Below are 21862 nucleotides of genomic sequence, written 5' to 3' on the forward strand. Positions count from 1 at the left end.
TCATATTTCCCTAATTCCCGATTTAATTTATCTATCACCAGCCTAAACGATAAAAATTATAATCTGCGCGATGATATAGATTGTACAAAAACGAATTACTCTCAATGCTAAATATGAAATATTTCCTCGTTGAAGACGAGCAACGATTGCTAATTGCAAGAAAAGACACAGAGTTGCGTTCTCTGGTCAACGATCGCCGCAAAAAGCAACTCTCGGGTTTCAGCGAGTTCCACGGATTTTTGTATCGCCGTGCGGGAGAGATCCTCGGACTCGGAGGAAATCGATCACATATCGCGGGCGTTTGATGCGGCGCGGCGAGTGGTTTTATCAAGATCCCTCGGTATATATACTCACTTTATGAAGTTTTCGAGCAGCAATCGGATTCCGCCGATGCCCAGCAACAGGAAGCCCCAGTTGACGAACCCGGTGAAGTTGTCAAAGCCCGAGCTCCACGAGAACAGACTATCTCTAGGACGATGACATCTGTAAGGAGAAAGGAAGGTCCGAGTTAAAAAGAGATTCTCCGCGGACGGATCGATGCCGGCCGCCGTCGCCGTCCTCTCTCTCTCTCTCTCTCTCTCTCTCTCTCTGTCTCTCCGCGATATAAAGGAAGAGGAGGCGCCATAGAAACGTCACCGGAATAAGAATGGAACAATAAAGCCGCTTCCATATCGTACGGTTATATGCATTTCCATTTCAATTTACGATGAAACACGCGATTTATGCAACATATTGAAAACATTTGTTCGAGCTCTCCTTATTCCGCCCCGTACCGCCCGCGTCATTCGCCAGCCGGTCCCCGCCTCTTTTTCGCCTATTTTGCCCCACCCTAAGAGGAGTCTTGTACACAACACATTCCACTTGAAATAGCGACAGCATCGAGCGCGTTAACCGTGGGATGACTAAAGGTTTAGTGGTTGGATGAAAACCGAAGCCGCGTCATATTTCAGCCAGAACAAAATTTCTTTCTGTATTAAAATTTTTCGACAGATTTGTGTTTTATTAGGTTACATACATTCAATATTTTTTCTTGAAGAGATGACATTGTGTTGGTATAGTGAACGAGTGAGAGGAAATTTTATTACAGTTAGTTTTTAGTAGAAATTCGATGGTGGTACCCTAAAAACTTTCTACTGACAGTATAAAATATTTTATAAAATAATCAATAAATTTTAAGTATATTCATATAAATATTTCCTCTGTCTTAAGTGTATACAAATAGAGAAAAATCCGATTATTAAAAAGCAATTAAAATAAGTCGACATTCCTTTACGTCTTGCAATAAATCAGCCATTGTCGGTGTACTGAGGTGATGAGTCGCAGCCTAAACAAACTCAGCAAAATCTCTCGCTTCTCTTCGCCCAAATCATGCCGATTCTGACTGATTCGTCGCACTGATAGAGTGTTACGAAAACATCAAATAAATCGCAAAAATTAAGAGCAGCGTTTGGACTCGCGCAGCTATCAAGTGGACAACGTTACAATACCGAGCGCGCACTGCGTCCCGTGAAATTTGAATGACGTAGACGAGAGATCGCGGCGAGTGGGGGGGAGGGGGTGGTGGCGGCGGCGAATACAAAACCCTCTCGTCTTAGGTATCTCTCACGCAGATAATACACCGGGTGAACCTGAGTAATCGGCTTCCACGGACTACCGGGTATCATCCCTTCGTGACTGGGAGCGCGACGAGAGCTGACAAGGACCATCGTGTAAACTTTTCAAAAGCGTTTTGTCTCGAAGCATAAAGCGTTCAAGGAGGCCCTTGTTCCTTCTCCGGATAAGACGTGCTCGCCTGAGTGTGAGAATTTAGGGAGGCGAAACAAAGCGGACTCGACGGCAGGCGGCGGCACCCCGAGACTCCCGACGCAAACTGTGTCCGCGTGTCCCTATTGGTTCGGCGATAGTCGACGACAGTCGCCGATCGACGGACAGATAATATCCGACGACAGGCCGGCTCGTCGACCATCAATTTATGGTTTTTGCATCGGCGGGCCGATCGGGAATCCTACGGCTTCTAAGCCGCTGTCTTAAGGGAAGCCGTCGCATCTCGAGCGTCCGCCGAGAAGAGATCCGGGGCTGTAAGACAGGTTGAGCGTCGTCGTCCGCCCGATCCTCCTAAGTCTTCGGTGTCTCAAAGGAGTCGGGCCGGAACAATCGTCCGGTTACCATCGAAATTGCGATCGTTGCATCGTGTTCGAACGCACCGGGCACAGCCCGTAGAAGGATCCACCGGCTGGAGATTAAAGAGCTACGGGAAGCCTTTCGGTAAAATATCGCGCCGTTTGTCCCCCGTAATTACCTGACAGAACTCCCTTATGGCGGTCTGTCCTGCAACTAGGTGCGTTTAATGTGATCGTTTAACCTCCCCGCTGTCTCGAGTAAATCCTAACTATTACTACGAATTTATGGCAGATCGCGGTAATTAATAGAGTCGCGATAAAGCCGGAGGACCGCCGCCCCCCCCCCCTACCCTCCCGCGCGCGCGTCGGCTCTCGGCCCGCCGCAACCCGCCACGGCCCGAGAGCCGGAAGAGCTATCTCACACTTCTGATACTGGCTCTCGCCCCGGCTGCGTGGCAGGATGCAGACGTGTCGCCGAGGAATTCCATATGCATGAGTGGCTGGTGTACTGGGTGTCCGATGTGTCCCGTTCAACTTATACAGAATGCCCGGGCAATAAACGCGCCAACGATCTTTCGAGCGGCTGTGTACGGACGAATGTTCCTGATGGTGCCGAGGCCGCTGGTAATGGGCCACTAACACGGCTTGATAACTGGGATAAGTGTAGGATAAGTGTACCAACCCCCGGTTACTGTGCCCTTACTTATTTCTAGTTACATTTATAAATCAGTTTCGAAAATGGTTTTACTTATATTTATAAGCAACGTTGTTGTATTGAGGAGAGTGGCTTGTTTAAATGGATCGGTACTTTTCATAATTGGATCAGAACCTTTTAATTTCTTATGTTCTTGATATAGGATTCAGTAATATCATCAAACTTGTCTAAATTACGGAGAAACAGTAATAGAATCGATATATTTATTTATATTTAGTAACCGAGCAAATTTACACCTTATTTCTATTACTTATTTGATATTACTTCATGTTGCTAATTCTTCAATTTATATTAATTGAAATTATATAAGTATTCCTACGACGAATTTCTTGATAAACTTTTTTATTCAAGTATACAACCTGATTCAACCTATACATCCTTATATAATTTAAAAACTGTCTACGTCAATTGTAAAAAAACAAGAATCAAACGGAAATACATTTCATCCCTTAATATTTCGAATAAATCGAAAGTAACCTAATAATATTCAGAAATTCTATAAAATGTATATAATCGCTATTTTCAATAAATGGAAAATAGCATAGCTCTTCCATAAACGGGCGAAATCCATAGCCTAATTAACCCAGTAATCGCGCGAAGTTTTAATAAATCCAATCTCGGGACGATTACATTGTGAATTCAAATCGCGGCAAGTTCTGTAGCAAAACGGGATAAAACTCCGCGGATAAGAAGGAGCTAATCCCGCTAACGATAGCACGTATTTAAAACCTGAACTAGCCCTGATTACAGCTGCAGCCCGGCCAAGCTAGAAGGACTCGATTACGGTGGTTATTACCCGGCGCAGTACCAAGAACCGTTTACCCGTGTTCGAACAGAACCAGGCGAGCTGGCCAGCTTCGAGGGTGCGTTCACCCTGTATTCAATCAGTTCCCGGCGGGCACATTCCTTGAATCCTCATTTTCTAGGCGCTTTACGGCGACGCCAGTCTGTAACTCTAGCCCCTGATTCCATCGACGCCGTACTGCAGCTGCAGTTTACAGCTGAACTATTCATGGTAGTAGCCCGTTAAACCGACTCGGGGCCGAGTTGCGATTATTGGCGGCGGTACATGTTGCAACGGCCTTATACCACACCGCATAACCGTGTAACCGGCGGGGGAAAGGAGATCCGGTCGCGATGCCCGAGATTCGTTTAAAAATCTTCAGAACGTCTCGGAGAGATATCCGGCGCGCTGGATGTTTCCCGTTACGGTCGCGCCTGTAACTGAATTTCTCGCCATAAATATTCATCCGCCAGATTGCCTTTACGTCACACGCGATTGCTTTTAATAAACTCGTCCCGTGGCGAACAAATCGCGGCAGATTCTCCCGCAGCTTCGCGCGGAAATAAATCCTAACTTAACTTTGTTACTGCAAAGGTGAGCATAATTGTAACTAAATTAGAGCAGAGAGTATATAACTTGAAAATGTAGGGAAAAAGTATTTTCAGTTTGTATTTTTATTCCGCATTGTTCCAGTTCATCGTGTACCACGAGTTCCATTTCTGGTTAACTAACCTCCATACATTTTTCAACCATTTTTCAATTCAATTCCGAGTCGTTTTTATGTTACGCCCGTGTCTTCGGGATTTTGGAGCAGAGCGCGCGGCTCGCTTTCAAACAATTTCCGCTGGAAATTGCCGGGCGATCCGTCGCTTCGAAGTTCCGGCTTCGTGCCGCGGATTCGACGGCAATTAAAGTGTCGCCGAATTCTTGGCCGAAGAAATTCGCGGCGGCGAAACGCCGTGAATCGTTCGCGTCGCTACGTTGACCTCGAAGATTTCCGCGAGTCCCGAGGTTAGAAACTGGGTCCGAGTTTTCGAAGTTCGGCTGCTAGGGATGACCGGTTCTTGCGTGAACGCGCTGGCCGGTTGTCGACCGTGTTACAAGCGGGAAAAAGATGCCGGATCAAGGACGTTCGAAGCGCGAAAGTCGAGCGAGCGTCATGAGCTGCTCGATTATTGATGTCGTAAACCGAGTCGGCGAACATTTTTGCTCGTAACGTCGATAACGGGAGATACCGTGTGCGGGAATAGTGTCAGTCAGACGCAAATTCCGCGAATGCAATAGTGCTTCCTCGGCGAAAGTCATTCCCCGCGGTGGATCTACTTCAATCGCTGCCGCCGCGCGTCTGCCGGATGGCGGGGCTGGATCCATTAACTTTCGAATAGCGGGTTAGGGGGTTGGATCAATCGCGACACCTTCTGGGAATCTAGAGTGGAGCTCTAGAGCGTATAACTAGCGGCGGCTTTATTGCGACCAGCGTTCGTTATAGAACGAAATGGAAACTTCCGACGGTACGCTCTTCAGTTGAAAATATGACTTATATTCGAAGTTCTTGATATGGTACATGTTAATTTTACCCTCCAGGTATTTGCTAAAATGTTTTATAAACGAGAACAGAGATAGAATTTTTCGAATTTTTAAATTGGAGAATTATTGAGGAAAATATTGTTGATGTTCAAAGTGCTATAATATTGTTGAATAAAATTGTTCGATGATCTATCTCAGCTTATTTTGAAGGATAAAGACTGCACTTTCACTTTGTTAACTTGGTTTTTCCAAAAACAATTCAAAACTAATAAGTAATCTGCGGATTTTATGCAACATTGATAAAAGAAATTCGCAATAGCGAAATCATCGCGAGAACTTGAGAACATTGTAGCATTATTATTAAACTATTAGAACTATTAGCAAGACGAAAACATTTTTATTTAACTCCAAATACGTGCAATTGTTACTACTAATTTTTATTTCCCATAAAGATCCAGTAATAAGCCAAAGGGGACATAAAAAGGGTGGTTTTATGTGTGTACGACTATATAGGTACGACCATCTTTGTCAAGATTCAAAAAAATTTTTTTTAAGGTCGTTGATCCCCATGGACTTCAAGATTGAAGTTATCCCCTGCAAAACGAGCCCATAAAATTTGGTATACAATTTTTTTATTGCCGTTTTATTACGCTTTAAGTGAAAATAGTGCCGCCGGCATTAGAATAGCTCAAGGTACAGCAGGAGGAGATTGCACGGACCACATCAAATTTTCAAGAAAAATATCATCTTCGCTTCTCAGCCCATTTATTAATGCAAAACCAACCGCGGAAAAAAACTCCGGGCAATGAAAACGGAAGTTTCTCTCTTTAAAACGAGTACGGTCCGACTGTTCTCCAATTTTGTTCTTACGATGTTATAGTGAATTGAATAGGTACAATTTCGACCTAGAAATTAATGACATTTCTGTATTAACGAGGATAATATTTAATTGAAACGAATAGCAATTCAGATTCAATTTATGGGATAAAGTACTTTAGGAGGTTGTATAGTGTTATCGAAAAATTGTTCGATGGCTGTTTCAATAGTTTAAAGTATTTCTAATCGTCGTTACATCTAAAACAATAAAAGTGTTGTTTCATGAATGTATAATAATTATAGCTTCCGCGTAAACGTATTTATTTTTGCATTGGCTCTGACAAGATGACCTTCATCTTGATTAAGTCTTCATGATTTCATTCAATATACAGTAAATTCTCTTTAATTGTCCCTAAGCTTGTAGACAAAAATATACAATTAGAGAAGAAGAGACACAATTACTGCCTCGCGACTCCTTTTTATAGTTATCGACAAACGTCAATTATAAAACCAATCCGCGAGGCTCGAATAATCACGTCACCTCTTCCCAATGGTCCATTTTTGTTTACAAACTCAGGTACAATTGGAAAAATTTGCTATAATCCGGAAGAGATAGTCGGACGGACGTCCCTCGAAAGAAAACAAACGCCGCGTTGGAGGTTGAAATTCATTTCGGTCCGATCCGAAACTATTCCCGCGACAAACTGCAAATGGCGTCGGCTCGCGGCCGGTGGACGGTGCCCCATACTACTTATTTTCCCGCTTGGCTATCCGCGGCGTCCAGCCGCCTCCGAACATGTAAATAGAAGGGCGTAAAAGCTGCCGTTGGGTGTTGTCGGCGTTATTGTGGCCGCTAATTTGAAAATGTGGCCGACGATCGTTGTTTTTCACGTTAGCCTGCTATCGTCCGGACAGGGGAAGTCGACGCGACGGGAAAAAATCGGCCATTCCGGCCCCGGCGTTCCCATAACCCCGCGCGGAACAACGCTCGAAGGGATGGGAATAATCGGTTCGCGCCGACCGCGTGAAACGAAATAAACAACGGGGACCGGGGGGGTTTTTTTCCGGTGACGCGAAACGGAATGAAACACGCCCGGCGAATGCAATGTTTTGGCATAATTATCCGAGTGTAATACGATTCGGTCCGGTTACGTTTTTTTACGGCGGCGCGACTGCCGTTCGTGCCGCTAGCCATAGAATTTTGATCGCGCGCGCGCGCGCGCGCACCGCCACGGGCCACCGTATAATTAACCGAGGCGGCACCTCGCAAATAATAATTCGTCGATACTGTGACCGCGCGGTTAAAAATAGCAGGTTAAACCGTGGGTTGAAACGCTAGTCGAATTCCTTGCGCCGCGAATTGTTTTCGGTCCCGTCGTCGATTCGGACAACGCAGCGCGCCGCCGATTTCCCGAACACGCTCTCTCGTTTGCTTTCATCGGCGCACTTGCACTTTGTTTGATTAAATATGTGCCGGCTATTAGGGCGACATAATGTTAACTTGTGTAGCAGCGGGTACCCGACAGCAACGTAAGAGATTATCAATAATTAAATTACTTAAAATAATGAAAATTCCAATTACTGTAATTGCTTTGTCGCTGGAAATGGCAGCCAATAATTTAAAAGCTCCCGCAGGTAATGTAAACCGTCCCGCTAGACAAGAGAGCTATTACTATATTAACTAGCGAATACACTTTTTCGTTTTCGAGGCCGCGACGCACCCACGCGGCACGCGAACCCGCGGAAAAAATTTCGAACCATCGAAAAGCACGCGCCGATAAAAATCCTTTCGCGGACAGGGAGGACTGCCCTCGATATGGACCGATGGAATCGATCCGCAACCCTCGAATGTAAACGAACCGTCGGAACAATTTCGCGAGAAACAAAGCTGCGAATAACGGACGATAATTTCGCGCGCCCGCGACTTACGCGCCGCATAATTTGCGGCGAGGCGATCGCGCGTAACGGTCGAATCGAGGAATCGTAAATCGGCGCCTCCGCATTTTTGCCGGAGTTATTCGCGCCGGCAGTAAACCCGCGGGCGTTAATGCGGGGGCTATTAAAATGCTTCGTTATTCTGTCCCCGAGTCGTTAAAGTCTAATTCGAAAAACTCGTGACCCACGAACGGCATCGTTAGTTAATTACACGCTCGTTAATATTATCGATACTGATAACAGAGCCCGACGTGCTGCCGGGGCAGCGCGGCCCGCGGCCCGCCTCCCCGTGAGTAATTGTACTTCTATCTGCGTAATTAATATTCGGCGGGGGTTACGCGGCCAACGTTTTATTGCGCAGTGAATAATGCGTGCGTTTTCCACGCATTTCAATCCATACTTGACGCGTCATGAATTTCAATGCACGAGAGACCGTCCGCGACCCGCGGCCGGTGCAACAGGAGGGGAGAAAAAAAAAAATACGCGCGCCCGCGAGAATCTAGTTAACGCGTGCACGTACTCCGCGATGCCATAAAGTCTGCAAGGCCGACCATAATTTCCTGCTAACAAGACAGTGATAATAAACGCCGACACCGACGCCGTTCGATGTCCAGATATTCGCGCGAGCGAAAGCGTGAATCATAAGCGACGCTTCGAATGGCAATCGCGAAGGAAAAATCGCGAGCGAAATCACGTATCGTTGCATTCTGACTAATACAGTTACCTCGATATTTTAACGCAAAATTGTAGCAGCCGCCTGGATTTTTTAATCTGATAGTAGAATTACTCTGCTATAGTAAAACAATCTATTTCCATACAACAATGCCAGACAAAGTTATTAGACAATGTTACTGGTAACATGTTATTAGTATTCTAATACGTAGTGTCATTAAACAATTTATTCATTCATTACCAATTCATTTTAAAAGTTATGTCATCACAGTAGATAATAGGTTAAAGAAGTACTCTCATAAATTATAGTAAAACTATGGATTTTGATTTATTTAAGAGATTTTAAATGCTTGCTATAATGTGTTAAAAAATATTCCTTCCAACAAAATCAATATTTTCCTTCATTGTAGTTTAAATATCTGCAGTCAAATGAACGCGGACAATCTAAATTGTATAATAAAATCTCGTTTTATTTCAGCACAATATGTTGCTGTCCCAACGATAGCCTTCGTTAGCAAAGTTGTTGAATATAATGTAATTTGTAGACAGTTTTGTATTGCGAAGTTGTCATGACTGATGAGTGAATGCGCGCTCGTGAGTTCGCAGGAAGTTGGTTGAGTGTCGAGAGGATGCAATAGAGAAGGAGAGTGAGTGAAAAAGAGAGAGAGAGAGGAAAGAGAGAGAGTAATATTAAGAAGCTTTACAGTTAAGAACCTGAGCCACGCGCAATAATTTATATGCTTAAAATCTGTGTTTCGTGCTAGAGTCTTACTGGTATTGTTTAATATGCATACGTGCATGCATACATTCTTGTGTTCTTCTGCATGGAAGAACATTTCCCCACGTTCATAAAACATATCTAAATATACTACCAAGACTTTGACGCGCTTAAATAAAAAAGGGAAACACAAAGGAAAATATCAAAGATTCAAGAAAAGTCTAACAAGCAGAAATAAGTCAGCCTGATTAAGATATTCCTTCGCGGTGCTAATAAATTCAAAATGCTATCTATACAACGCCGTCTCCGTCGCGTCCGTTGGACTCATAAGAAACATGCGCGGATAGCCAACAGTATAATTATAGTAAATCAACGAGAACTACTCCAAGGAGCGGAGGAAACAAGTATAGTAAATTAAAGGGGTGTATTGCGTGATACGGCCTGCAGTACGTGTTAGCCCAGCCCGAGATCGCTCTGTCCACATTACAGTTGGTAATTCGGTCGGCGATAAGGGACACGGTCCAACGTCCATTATCTAAACCGACGGGCCCCCATGAAAAATATATAATGCCTCGTCAACATTGTCGTCTCCATTATACGAGCGGAGATTGAAAGGATGCCAGGAGATCGTCGCCGCGTCGCCGCGAATTCCGTAGCGAATGACTCGGCGGAACGACCCCTTCCTCGACGCCGACACGATACAATACGTCGCCTGGCTTAACTGTCGTTTAGTCCGCCGGTGACCCGATAAAAGCGACGATCATCGGCTTTGGAACGATGGCGACAGATAAGGGCGGCGAATCTTTTGTTTCCGGATTAATTCGCGGCGGTCTCGTTGTCTCCGCGTCGAGGGAGTCTCGGAAATGGAGGAGCAAATAGAGCTGACACGGGAGCTCCAGCAGATCTGCAGTTTTCCAGTAAGTGGAACATGCGTGCGCACGCTGTCGAAAATCTAAGGGCGGCGGGGTCCGACTTTGGAAATATGGCGGTAGTTTAGGGTGACGAATCTTTTGTCTTTGGATGGGAGTGGAAGTCGAGGGAGTCTCGAAAGTGGAGTAGCGAATGAGGATTTTTCGGTAGGGGCTCTAGTGGTTCTGCTATTTTTAATATCTGTGAGACACGTGGGCGCAGAGACAAAATTAGAGCTTTCGGGAATTCAAGGAAAGGGCTTTAGAAAATTTGCAACTTTCAATTTTGCACGCGAGGTAATGAATCGAAGAGCGATGCTGTTACTAAACATTAGTAGATTATAAAATCGACAACTGTTATTACCTCAGTGTTTTTTAGAAACAAATTTAAAGTCCAGTGATGGTAACTCTAGATGATTACTAGGTTACCAGTCCACAACAGTCACAGTCTTTTTTATTCTAGGTTATCGGTTAACGGAATTCCGAAGTAGATCATTTCTCTCTTATATAATAATCCGATCCAGCGATGACCATTGTAAATAATTAATAAATCTCTGTCACTACTAAACAACTGATCTATATCGGTCAATAATAGAACATTCTACTTCTACACAAAAGTTCACAGACCAGTGACGATCGCTTTAGATCATTGATCCATAGTGATCAGAGCATAAGAATTTACAGTTCAGCGGTAATGATACCAGGCAGTCCTTAAATCACTATAGTCAGTGACCCACTGAAACCGAGCCAGAGGACTTAATCGCTAACGAAAGGCTAGCGAAGCGAAGAAGCGGCGGCAGATTAGTATGCTCGCGTGTACTTTGACAACCCCTACTTTCACGACATCCTGTACACGCAAGAAGGAGGAGTATCGCGAGGAGAAGGGTCGCGGCGCGATAAAAAAGAAGAATAGAATGGCAGAAAGAGGTTGGCGGTTCACGAGACGTTGCGTATCTGCTTCGCGGATCTCCCTGACACCGGAACCCTCCTGAATATTTAAACGATAGACGGATATACATATATTAGCCGTGTAATGAGGAGGGAAACTTGGCTCCCCGGGAGCTACGGATCGGGAACGAACGGAAGAGAATGAGGAGTGGCAGGAGCGAGCAACGGAGGGCAGAAGAATACCCTAAATGATTCATGAAGGAAAATTAAATGGCGCTTTAAACAGGTCTTCTTGCGAGCCTGGTTTTCGTTCACCTGGCCTTCACTCCCCCTATCTCCTTCGTCTGCACGGTCTTTTCTTCCTCTCCTTCTTGATTTGCTTGTTCGCGAAACGGCGTAGCTCCCCGGAATCGATTACCGACCTCCGCGTCGCACCGTCTTTCTCGCTCCCTGTCCCGTCCGTCTGTTCCCTCCGCTTGTCTGCCTGCCTAGTTTATTGTCCCCCTCCTCGTCTTTCAGCGACTCGGGTCCCTAACTTTCGACGGTCGCGCTCTCCGCACACGATCCTCGCCGGGTGGTGTTCATCAAGAGATACTCGTTCACCTGTTGTGAGCCTCGCCTCGTCGAGTCCTCACGAAAATAGAAATCCCGGGACAAGGGAGGCGAGGTCGCCTCGGGAACGGCGCGGGAGCAAACGGCCGCCGTGCTCCTTGTAATTTGATTTTTTCCACACTTACGGGACCGTGTACCTCGTCCAAGTGAACTGCGCTCCCGACCTGTTTTCTTTTTTGTTTTACAGCGACGAGGTCAATGAATAATTAAAGAGACGAGGCACTCCCACGGCACCACCGCCGCGCGCCCGGAAGAAAGATCGTTGCGCGCGAGAGATGTTCCCCGACGACAGCCAATGCCGAACGACGTCCGTTTGCTCGGGTTTTATTAAATCATTCGAACGCTTCCGGTTCGCGCTGCTCGCCTATTTTGGGGAGGAAATGGATATAATTTCCCTGGCAGATGAGCGACGCAACGGAGAACTAGCTACGATATTTACGACAAATTAAATTGTATATCAGGCTATATAATCTACCCGGATCGCTAATAATTTATAAATCCTCGTAATGCGGCATTGAGCAACGAATCGAGGATCTAAAACAGTGCTCATGATTCAACCACCTCGAAGTAGACGTTTTCGAGCCGATTATTTCGGTGCGATTGGTTCAGCGTGAAATTTCGCCGCGAATCGAAGGGCGAGCGATGTTACCTACATTCAATGCGTGCCTAAAATAATACCGATGCGGCGCTAATTGGATTCCATCACTGCCTAGGCGCAGACAATGGTGCTGCCGATAAATAAACCGGGCTGCCATCAAAAACCGCTTCCGGAAGATCAACGAACCACCGGTGGCTGAATAGTTGAGTGGGTCGTAGGATAAACCCGAGCTAAATGGAACAATGTCTGGAAACGTTGCATCGAAGGGTGCACGGGGTGTACCGCAGCGTCGGGGTAAACGGCGCAGGCCCATTTTCATTCCCATTACAATAATCCGTGGTACATTGTTTCGCCGACCCATAATCGATTCGGACGAGAGAGTATATTCTGCGAGCGAACGACTCCGGGGGGTCCCCCCGAAATCGACCGCAGGCCGAGGATGTGGACGGGGCGCCGAGCAACACCGCCGTCGTGCTCCCCTCAAAAACCACAGTCGTCTTCGTGCCCAATCCGAACGCTCTTCCCCCGCCCCCCGCCTCCGCCAGCGCCGCCGATCCCCGGCCGCCCGCTGTAATCGCTTTCCATTGTTCTTCCGGCTGATTTCGCGCGCGCGCGAGATTCGACACCGACGCCCGCAATCTTCGCGAAGAAAAAGAGCCCCGGTCCTCTCGCTCCGGCCGGATGAAAAGGGAGGAAACAAGGGAGAGCCAGAAAACGCCGGCAGGATTGACAGCACAATACCGTTAATCCTCATTCGTTTCGAAGGCGCGTCAGCCGAAAACGCTGCGAGAGAGTGCCAGAGAAGGAGAGGCGACAGAGACAGGGAGAAAGAGAAAGAGGGAGGAAGAGACAGACAGAGAGAGCGAGGAAGAGAGAAAGAGAGAGAGAGAGAGAGAGAGAGCTGTCCGACACCGCGTGACGAAGATTAAAAAGTTTTTGCTGAACTACTACGGCTACGGAACGCAAAAAATCCTCAGGACAGAGAATACCGCCAGGTAGGGATGAAGGACAACGCCGGGGAAAAAGGAGGAACGGTGGCTGACACGCGTTCCGCAACATCCGTACCCGGCCTGAAAAAAATATAGATATAGCCCCGGACGGTCTCTAATGACGAGGCGTCGGTCTAGAAACTTTATTAGCCGCTTTTTCCCTCGCCGCGGCTAAAAGAGGAAAATGCTTAAGAGCTCGTGATTGCGTGAGCTTCGCGAATGGCGAATGTAAAGACAAATTTTCTGTATCTCGCGCTTTTTTACCCGCTGATTTATTATGATTACTCCGGTTTTACCAGCGCTGAATTTCTCTCGCCCTGTTTGCCCTAGGCCTTAATCACATTTTATACGGTCGTCGACAGGATATCACACCATCGTAATTGTGTTTAGATAGAAATGTATGAACAAGTACGAACATGTATGGAAAATAGTATAGAAATATATAAGCAAGTATGGACAAGTATGAACAAGTCTGGGTAGTATAAACTAGTATGAAGTTGCATGACGAAGTATGGACTTGTATAAACAAGTATGAATAAGCGTAAAGAAACCTAGGGAAATGTAAACGAATGTGAACAAGGATGGACGAGTATGGATGTATATGGTAACAAGTGTGAACTAAATAAGTGTGAACAAGTATGACCATCTATGAACAATGTATGAGAAAATATGACCAACTAAAAACAAGTATGACCAATTAGGAACAAGTATAAAGCAACCAGAAATAGGTATGAACAAGTACGATCATCTATGAATAAGTACAAGCAAGTATCACTAACAGGAAGATTTATGAACTACTATGAACATGTATGAACAATTATATACAAATATAAACAAGTATAAACATGTATGAACAAGTACGAACAACTACTAACAAGCTAGAACGAACTACGACAGGTATCAAGAAGAAATTAAAATATGAAAGGGCAAGCAGCTTTGAGTACTCAGCTGCGCCAAAGTCAGTTAAAGGTCCCCATCCTTCAATGACAGAAAGACTCTAAATTTAATTAAAACTGAGATGCAGAGTAGACAGCATCTCTTAATAACAACGAGGTGGGTGAGTGGCCAGTTGGACCGCATATTAAAACTCAGAAGTAGAGTCTTGCGGGGTATTCGCGCGTCGTTCAATACCGTAACGCTGGACGAGGCTGGACGATTATTTGCATTCGCAGTGGGAGGACGCTGAAGGACGTCGTCCACGAGATGATCCTCCAGTCCCGCGCCTCTTCTGTACAGAATGATGCAAAATACTGGGCCGGGAGAAACGAAGATATTAAATAAACGGCCTTTAATATTTTGTTAAATAACGCCTCGTTTCTGAAAGAGTGAACAGCACTTTCGTCGTGGATTTTTTGAGAGAAAAATTCTTGTTGAAGTACTGTGAAAGGAATTATTAATTTTCAAATATTAATAGGAATAATTATGCTGGAGAAATTGCAACTTAAAATAGTTGGAAAACTACGAGAAGTTAAATAATTCCAACTACCAACTTCCCGGTTTTATCTGTTACAGATGTCCGAATGTTTCGACAGTCCCGCGTTTCTTGGACACCCAGTAGGCCACGAGCGCCCGCATAAAACACCGTCCGAACTTATTAGCGATTCGAATATCAACCCCGTCGCCAGACGAGAACCGGACCCGGTGGCTGTTGGAATATTGGCACAATATAGATCCGCGTGCGAGAGATAGATCGCGAGACTGGACTGATAGGTAGCTAGAACAGAGAGAATAATACCGAGGCCCCGGGATCGATATATACCCACGGAAAAAAAACTGAGCAAAGAGAAATATTGCCAGAGACATTATTGTTGTCCAGCCGGTTCGACGTCGCGCCAGCTGAATGACTCGCCTCTGCGCAACGGTCGCATGCCGTTCCAGTATCGTGGAAACGGCGAAACGTTAATTATCATCTATCGGGGCTGATTAGCACGGAGAACTTTATTTATCAGTATTAATCCGTTTCGCTGGGTCGGGCAGAGCCCCGACTCGTTCGCAGACCGCACCACGTGAAATTCCGTCGACTAGAATCCTCCGAACTGAAATTGTTTCACTGCGGAGAGCAGTCGCGGCACGATATTATCTCTCGCATGGATCACCGGAACTCTGCGGTGTTGTGACACGGATTTTACGCGCGGCAAATATGCTCCGCGGTTATACTTTATAATTTCCTGGGGATTTAAACCGTGCTTTGTCTCGAGGAAAATCAGAAAAATGATTGGAGTCCGGAACAGTTCGAGTCTCGAGAGATTTATATTTTTGACGACTGTTATCCTATAGAAAATTGAATCAATTTCGCATCTGTATCTATGATATTTCTATATCTGTTAATAATATTTGAATACCAAAACTACGAGCCTATAAACTAATACTATTTAAAAATCAACCTTAACAAGATTTATTCAAACTCCATTACGAAAATTTCTCCTCGAAACAGTCTTTTTAATACCAAAAATCGTAAAAGAAAAATCATGAACCGGTCGTTTCATGGTTTTAGTGTGAAGGGTAACTTATCGTGTGCGTAATATACACGCACGTTTCCCGAAGTGAACGTCAGATATTCGTCGACGGTTGTTCCGCCGATGGATCTATCCCTTCTGGGATCGTCAGGAATTAGATTGAATTTGGGAACAAATACGGGGGGGGGGGGGGGGGGGAAGGGCCTCGAATCGAAGGATCGTACAAACGAGAACTTTAAAATCAATCCGGAAGTGAAAGATCCGCACGAGCCAGACATAGCTTTCCGCGCGAATTCCCCCGGTACCCAAAGGGGTGGATCATCCGATATTCACCGCGTCCAACGAACCTAGTATGCTTGCGCTCGCCTAATTGCAAAGTTGGCGAAAACAAGAAGTATCCGGCAAACACGGAACGAGTAAATACAGTAGGGGTTCGTTTGTTTAAGAGACGCGGGAGTGGTGCCATCTCTGATTCCACGGCATAATGGACGATCCGCGGGGGTGGAGCGGCAGCGGCAAGAAAGCGGAGGGGCGCGAAGATGGGGGAGAAGAAACAACCGAAGGTAGAAAAGGTGTTCCCTCCTCTGAGGAGTGCGCTGGCAAGAGCGAGTGCGGAGGCGGAAAAAAAGAGACTCTTGTTTGCAGGTCATTATGGCATGTCAAAGGGGGACGAAGATTTCGCTGTTTTTTTTACCTCGGGCAACCTCTCGCTAATAAAACACAGCTTGTTGGGAGGATATATCCGTGGAGCGGCAGGAGAGAAAAAAAGAGCCGGCGCTCCTGGCATCAGCCGGCATCCCGGACAGTTCCTCGTCAGGACGCTAATTAGCGTTTGCTCGGACGAACGGACCCGAACTTGTAATAATTATTACTTTTTTATCTTTGCCCCCGTGGATCCGTGTAAGCTGTTGGTAATTGCCCGCGGATCTTTAGAAAAGTCTACATTTTTCTCTGACTCGTCTAATTGGTTTGACTAATTGGTTTGACTAATTGGTCTTCGCGTACAAACAACTCGCGTGATTACGGTGATGCGGGTGAACCAAAGGATCCATATGGAAACGTGCGTTTCTCTGCTGCGATTTAAAGATATTGAAATCGGAAGGAAATCCCCGTATTCCGCTAAGAGCTTCGCCACGCTGCTCTTCGAATGAATAGTCCAGGAACCCCGCATAGCAGAGATTAATAATTCTTAGCGGCAGATATTTTTATTCGTGCTATCCCAAGTGAAATTAAAATATTTAGCGAAACTTCAAACGAAGTCAAAGTGCTCTCGGCACACCGGCAGAACGCACGAACATTAAAAATAGCTTTCAAAAATATTTTCGCAGCTTCACTTGCTCGAAATGAATTTTTTCGAAAGGTATTAACGAAGGGCGCACACTTCTACCGAGCAAAGTCTGCAGAGGCCAGGTCTACGCCCTTCTTTCTGCATATTCCAGTCTGTGTGTACAATGCTCTTCGGTCCGGTTTTAAAAACCATTCCGTTCTCGCGCGCGCAAAAAAAAAACTACCGCGGCGGTTCCTTTCCCGCGCAACAGATCCGCCACTGTTTCCCATGGTATTCATTTTTGATCGCGTGCTTGATTAGTCCGTGGACTTGATTAAATTTTTTTCGCCGAGAATAGATATTAAAGCCGGGAACCGGCGAAACTTCATAAATCCGGACAAATGGGGGCTCGCAGAGTCCGGCGGTCCTGGAAAAAAATACTCCTGCACATCCCTCTCCCCCCGGATCTCCCCTCGGCAGCCTCTAGCTTTTTTGTTTACCGGAGAAATATTAACGCGAATTAGCGTTTCCGCCGTTGGCTCCGCGAAGGTCGGATTCTTTGATTAGCGATTCTGATTGGAGAGAACGCGCGCGCTTTTCGAATCGGATACACTCGAAACTGGTCATGAATTTATGATACTTCATCGCGCGGGCCCCGAGGAAAGTGTTTGCCCCGATGGATCCCTTGGTATCGTGCCGATCTACCGCAGCTCCATCACCGTTCCTGCGCCGTCGCTCGAATTAACATTTTAATTAAAGACACGCGAGACAGCTTGCGAGCGAGCGAGCCGAGCCGCTACTCGTCAGCGATTTTCTGTGTCCGCGAGCTTCCCGCACCAAGAAAAGTAGAATGGTACAATGAAAATGGACCAAATGTACATTCGCGATTCCATCTGGCCATTTTTACTTCATGCGAGATCCCGCTGTTTAATTAATTCTTCGCAAAAAAATTTGAGGAAGACACTTCTTCTAATTTATTCATTTATTTGTGTAATAAAATATGAGACTATAAATCCTTTCGGTAAAAGTAAGTAAAGAATGTATAGCAACATGTTTGTGTACTGGATTTCCTATTCTACTTATACCAACAGAGGTCTCAATTCCATATTTTCTGTAAGCGGAAACGGTGAGTCATGGCCAGACGAAGTTGAAATCACTATTATCTACTAAATGGATTACGTATGTGATCGCAGACAATTTTACATGTTGGTTTAATTAATTCCTATTCTGCTTACACCGACAGAGGCCTTAATCGATGTTTTCCGTAGGTTGAAACGGCGAGTCATGATTACACGAACTTGAAAACACTATTATCTAATAAATGGATTATGTATGTGACCGCAGACGATTTCACATGCTGATTTACCTTAATTAAAATCGCTTAGACGGCCAATTACTCTATTACAAATTTTACGAGAGCAAAAATGAAATAATCATTCGTCGTGATATTGGAGAGACGACGAACATAAATCAAACATTTGCAATGAAAAATGAGATAGCGCGTTAAGCAGGCGTTAAGCAGGCGTTCAACAGGCCATAAAATCAAATTCGATTACCCGTCGACAAGACAAAGGCACGACACAAGAAAAACATCGGAGGTTGTCGAACGGATTACGGCCGCGTTCGTTAACGTTCGTTTTAACTGCTCCTTTAATCGCGTAATTGATGCGATCAACCTTGAACTTCGCGCCCGCCGCGTTACGTAAGAACTCTGTAACGCTTCGGCTCGTATTGGCACTCGATATAATCGATCGACCGAAAGGAAAACGTCGGGATTACGCAACAGCGGCGGGACCGGTCGTTAATTACAAAGTTACGTGTTTTGCCGTCGAGGGGAATTATTCTGTAATTGTCACAAAGGGAATACGCGTAGAGAGCGTTGTGCGTCGTTTCCCGTTGCTCAAAGCGCCCGGGTACGAGAGAGCCGCGCGCGGCCGGTCCGAGTGTGGTTTTTGAGCGTTTGATCGGTTAATTAATACAATCTATTTTCCGAAGCCCGTCCCGCGCCGAGCTTAACATTTGATGTCAAACGGTTTTATGCGTCCCGCGTACACCCGGGCCTCTCTACGTCAACAATTCCGACCGCTATTTAGCAAAGCGATTTAAATTTTCCATCCGATGCTTATGCTCAACAGGCCTCGCAAATGTCACAGATAAAAGTGTTTCGAGTCGGTCTCACGTATCAATTACAGAGAAACGTCATTGACATCCAATGTCGAGCGCCGTCCACAGATAAATCGTTCCTCTTTTTCTCCCGGTTTTTGTCATTGAATTTCGACACGTCGCTACAGTATTTTTTTTTTGTTTTACAACGAGCTGCTCAAAATTATATTTCAACTTGAACGCAGATGGGTTATGGAAAATAAATTATATTACGTTGGGTTATATCCGTTCGAATTTTTTGTGGAACGTCTGCAGTTTTCTCGATTTTTTTTATTGTAAATCGGAGATGCACACCTTTTTTTACATTCTCTTTAAATAATTACGCCATAATGTTACTACAACGTGAAAATCGATCAGCTATTAAATTAATTCGTATTAATACTAGTAATTTTGGATTATTAAAAAATTATAACCCCTCAAACCGAAGTTAACAAATTTATCAAATAAATCTAATAGTATTGAAAATATAACGGGGATCACGTACAACTTATTATACTGTAATGTAGAACGATTTAATGTAACCATGTAAGTTAATCATGTTTACAATTCTCTGAAGAAATTGTTCGAAGGTACTCTTATTCAACAGCAGAGAAAATGAAAACATGTTGGCGGTCAGACTCTCATTTTGAACCAGGGTGGGCCGCCTCGTGATTTGCGATACGAATACTTCGATTAATTATGAAACCCGCGGAACGCCCTAGCGAGAGAACGCGCTAATGCTTCGGTATACGGGGAATTTCATCGACCTCAGACAAGCCTGATATACCGCTATTTATATGTATGTCGGCAGTCTCTAATCTAATAACGTGCAAATATATCTTGAAACGAGACGGCGCATAAACCAACAACGTTATCGCCGAAGCATGATAGAGCTCTGTGTACGTACAATCTCCTGTGCAAAGAAAACCCCGAGCACTATTTCAGGATTATTAACAGTCTGTAACTTTACATCGGAACGGCCCTAAATCTCTCATAATCTCCGATGCACGCGACTCACTTCGAATCGCGGTGTTCCCGCCGACTAATGGACCCCAACCGAGAGACCCCAAACACCGGTCCGCACCGGTTTATTTTTGAGACCGCGAACCCCTGCTGTCGCTTCGCGTTCGATTCTTTTATTTGTTGTTTTTTTTTACTCGCCCCTCTTCCCTCTGCCGGCCGTGGCCCAGATTTCTCTCTCGAAAAAAAAAATGCACCGCCGATGCAAATCCGAGCTACGAAAACGGATTTCCCAACGGTTCACATGAAACGCCGGTTTATTATTTCCTCCACAAAGAGTTTTTAAGAATTGCAGCAGCTTTTTTGCCCGGCCAGTTTTTGGCATCGTACCCTTTCAAATCTTCATGTTTGATCCGTCCGGTGAAATTCCACGTGGCAGTTTGCAAAATACCACGACACAGCCCCTGGCTGGCAAACTTTTTTCCCCTCTATTTTCGAATTCCGGTGTTTTTGTAACTGTCCGCGCGCGCTCGGCTCCGAAACATTCTACAAAAGTCGGCGGATAGAATAATAAAGGGAAGCCTCCCGTCGAACCGTAGAAAAATCATCGGAGTTTTTGTATTAGTGCGCGAGGATTTCGATCGGTTTTTCACGTACGGACCTGCTACGGAAATTCAACGAATTGTTATCGCGAATTCATCGTCGACGGAACGATGGGAAATTGGCAGGGAGGGGAGGAAAGATGTTTAGGCCGATGAGAGATGTAAGAGATCCCCGCGCCATCAGTCTTAATAGCTGTCCACCCCGCCGCGATCACTCCAAACTAATGGCCTGGACAGCCATTGTGACTATCAATATCAAGACTTTTTTTTAGGAACACAGACGGTAATGAAACGACGGCGTGGAAAGCTAAGATTCGGTGCGCGTTAGACCGGCGCTGCTTTCAAGCCTGACCCTAAAACTTCATGAAGATATATTACCACCGTGCTCCCACACCCCTCTTGCCGAATAATATCGCGAGCGACCAAGTTAACCAGGACAATTTTTCCAACGAATTGGAGTTTGGAATAAGACTGATTCGGTCGATTTGAGAAAGTTTGGGCAACAATCTTTCTACTCTCATAAATGTCCAAACGGCGATGAATTATAAAATTACTGATTAAAAATTTCTATTAATCGTTGTATTTTCTGTCTCATGATTGAATTTCAGACAAATTTCTACTAGTATTTTTCAACCCCCTGTTGTCACGTTTTTTATACGAAGCACGTATACCATACAATTTTCAAACTGTCACTCAAAAACTAGCAACACTATTGAGATCCCAGAATTGGAGAACGTAATTTGAATATTGGAGAACGTCGTTGCCTTTATTAGAACTTTGCCAAAATTCTCTGTTAAAAAATCTACTTCAATATAAAGCAAACGTTTATTAAACCTGAAAGGACACTCAAGAGTTTTCCAAGACTTCCTGATAACTGCACAATCTCCTCTTGAATGCACTTTATGTGACGTGCTCATCAGTATCAATCATACATTACTTGAATGTCCCAGATTTCTCTAGAACGAATCATATTCTCTATTAAAAGCATCCTCAAATGGAACCTAAACGATGATATCATAGTCTTCCTTTGCTTTAAATACTTAAATTTATATTACTCGTTATAACTTTTTCTTATAATTATTCATATCAATATCAATTTAAATTATATTATATGTAATAAATCTTCGAATATAGTTAATCATAAATTAAATAT

At 44.9% G+C, this 21862-nt stretch overlaps 1 protein-coding gene across 1 annotated transcript in view; it reads right to left on the reverse strand.

The window, feature by feature from the left end:
* Positions 1 to 21862, reverse strand: part of Mdy (diacylglycerol O-acyltransferase) — a 194816-nt gene that overhangs the window by 169308 nt on the left and 3646 nt on the right. The window contains exon 2 of the mRNA XM_078197577.1: positions 355 to 483. Within this exon, the coding sequence (XP_078053703.1) occupies positions 355 to 483 (129 nt within the window). The remainder of the gene's footprint in view (positions 1 to 354; positions 484 to 21862) is intronic.

This window comes from Augochlora pura, chromosome 3 (genome assembly GCF_028453695.1).
Source record: "Augochlora pura isolate Apur16 chromosome 3, APUR_v2.2.1, whole genome shotgun sequence".
Lineage (NCBI taxonomy): Eukaryota > Metazoa > Arthropoda > Insecta > Hymenoptera > Halictidae > Augochlora > Augochlora pura.